Consider the following 2,994-nt stretch of genomic DNA (forward strand, 5'->3'; position numbering starts at 1 on the left):
TTGGTGTATAAGAAAGGCAAAAACAATATTCTAAATTGAATGAAGGACCCTCATCGGGGGTGACAATGGGTCTGGGGTGAGAATGGGTCATCGCTCTCACCGGCAGCCTGAAGGTCGTATAGAGCAAAATCATTCAAAAAGGTCTCTTATAGTTCTAGCCACTGATTTAACTTGAGAATCATTCGTAGAGAAACACAGTGATAAAATTAAACGTGCTTTGGGATTGAACCCACGACCTTTTGCGTGTGAGGCATAACTGATGGCCGTTAGACCACATGATCCGTTCAAATCTTTTGGTTTCATAGTGAAAAACTGGATAAAACTAAAACATCTAATTTTAAGAAGTTCACTTCGAAGTGTTCGAATTCTGGTTTTGAACAATAATTTCAACACGGGATTCCGCAGTGCTTCACAGAATCACAGAAGATCTCACCAAATATTATGATATATTATATATGTATGGAATCCCTGACACATCTCCAAATTTCAGGACTTTTTTATACAATTTATCAAATCTAGACCAACATTTGAAAAGGGCGTAACAGCCAAAATTCAATCGCTCCCGTTTTTCGTCTATGTAAATGGCTATGTATGTAGACAAGGAATCCGAAGGAATAAATTTTGGTTGTTACGCCCTTTTCAAATGTTGGTATAGAAATTATCGCAAGTATATACTGAAGATCATTGGTTTTATTTAACTGTAAATAAATAACTCAAATAAATAGACTACCCACTAGGCATTTAACGGTTTCACGATTTATTGTATCGTGGCGTGAGCGACGATCGACAAGAGCCACAATATTTGGACGGTTTGTATGGTTGACTCAGCGAAGATATGGGCGGGGGATACACCACTGGCGAAGCGGGCGCTAAAGTGGTGGCAGGAATCATTGGGTACCCCGGATAGACCACCGGAGCAGGTTGCGGCACTGGCGGCGGCGGATGGGTGAGCGGCAGCACCGTCGTCGTTTGGTCGCTTGGCGGTGGAAGAGTCGTCGTTTGGACGTTTGGCACTAGTGGTGATGGCGGTGGCGGCGGCTGCGCCGTCGTTTGCACACATGGAACGAACGTTATTTCTGGAAGCACATCCAGCGCATTATCGTCTTTGGTTAGTGCGAAAACTATTTGCTGGAGTACGTATTTCGGCAGTTTCAGAGCAGTCTTGGGCGGAAGCTGTACGCAAACTGAAACTGGGAGTGCGTTTTCGTTGCAATCCATTACTGGATTCAACAGCAGTGGCGGTGGGTTTTCTTCGACTTCATCGCTATCATCAGTGTCACACCCAGGATAGACTCCAACACGTTGCAGCTGATTCGCTGATGGATAGAATGACGAATCGTACCGCAGGGCAGGATTCACGTTACAGTGGCCTGTTCGACACTGACGTTGTGGATCAGGATACGGCTTCGGACTGGAGTATGGTTTGCATTCGACATGGCTAAGCAAAGCCACGACGAAGCAAACGATGATTTTCGACATTTTGTCTGTGGTAATCCAAAATCACTTCACTAAATATAGGTTGCGTGTTTAACATGAGAACAATGAATGAATTGTGGTAGATTGGCGCGATAATGTTACAATTTATACCAAGCCATAATAGTGGCTAGTTTGGAAGTCAAGCATGATTCTTTTCCACCGTAAGTTAAACATACGGCTTTTTGCCTGTTGCGCTTGTAGGGTTATAAATATAAGTGGATGTTTTTTGCGTGCGTGTTTGATAAACAATGTTGTTTTGGCAGAAGTCATAATGAAAATCAGTTTGCCCAAGAAACACAATTAAATTTTCTTCTGACGTAAAGTTGTAGGGTCATTACCGCCGAGGCTTCAACGAATGTGGACAATGACCAATGCGCCAAATGTAGATTTATTTCGAAGTATTCAGAACAATTGTGTGCCGATACTGAGTTGTGCGGCTAGACAGTTTGATACCAATATCGTATTATGCAGAATGTTTAGTCGAAAGAAAACTCCTGGAATATGAACATAGAGCGTTGTTCGACGATAACTCGACCGATGCAGACAAACTTAAGGTCATGTGCGATAGCAGTTTTCTGTCTTGCTATCAGACAAAAACAAAATGTTGACAGACAAATTGTGAATTTGAACGCATTGAAGGCACAGAAAACATATGGTAGAAACGCTGCTAGAGCAGTAGACAAATGTTTGTTAAACTGCAAGGGTCGGTTCAATTTACAATTATCGAATTTTGGACGAATGTGAAAGCGATTTCGTGTTGAAAGCAAATCATTTCCTGAATCTAATTTGCTTTTAATTTTCCACATCAGTTCACTTAGCAGTGATTATGTTTCTCGCGTTAGATGAACTGGTTAAATGATGGTCAATGGTCAATTTTCATAAGGGGCCATTGGAAAAGTTATTCCGTTGACTGCAAATTGTAACGAGCAAATCAGTTTAAACTAAGTGTCAAAACTTGAGTGAGTTTTTTTGACCCACAAATACTTAGAAATGGAAATGAGTTGGAAATGAAATGGAAATAAAATGGAAATTAAATAGAAATGAAATGTAAGTGTAATGGAAATGGAATGGAAATGAAATGGACATTGAATTGAAATGTAATGGAAATTAAATGAAAATGAAGTGAAAATGAAATGAAAATTAAATGGAAATCAAATGTAAATTAAATGGGAATGAAACTAGGATGAAATGGAAATGAAATGTAAATGAAATTTAAGTGTATTGGAAATTGAATGGAAATTAAATGGAAATTAAATGGAAATGAAATGGAAATGAAATGGAAATGAAATGGAAATGAAATGGAAATGAAATGGAAATGAAATGGAAATGAAATGGAAATGAAATGGAAATGAAATGGAAATGAAATGGAAATGAAATGGAAATGAAATGGAAATGAAATGGAAATGAAATGGAAATGAAATGGAAATGAAATGGAAATGAAATGGAAATGAAATGGAAATGAAATGGAAATGAAATGGAAATGTAATGGAAATTAAATGTGAATTAAATGAAAATGGA

The 2,994-nt window shown here is 38.7% G+C and overlaps 1 protein-coding gene across 1 annotated transcript; it reads right to left on the reverse strand.

Annotated features, from left to right (window-relative positions):
* Positions 1 to 700: 700 nt before the first annotated feature.
* On the reverse strand, positions 701 to 1,615 carry LOC134215557 (uncharacterized). Its single transcript, XM_062694718.1, has 2 exons — positions 1,037 to 1,615; positions 701 to 976 (listed from the first exon to the last, which is right to left on the reverse strand). Exons 1-2 carry the CDS (start codon positions 1,477 to 1,479, stop codon positions 751 to 753), a joined length of 669 nt encoding a protein of 222 aa, XP_062550702.1. The 5' UTR covers positions 1,480 to 1,615; the 3' UTR covers positions 701 to 750.
* Between the last annotated feature and the right edge of the window lie 1,379 nt (positions 1,616 to 2,994).

The sequence above is a fragment of the Armigeres subalbatus genome, chromosome 2, assembly GCF_024139115.2.
Source record: "Armigeres subalbatus isolate Guangzhou_Male chromosome 2, GZ_Asu_2, whole genome shotgun sequence".
NCBI classification, from domain to species: Eukaryota; Metazoa; Arthropoda; class Insecta; order Diptera; family Culicidae; genus Armigeres; species Armigeres subalbatus.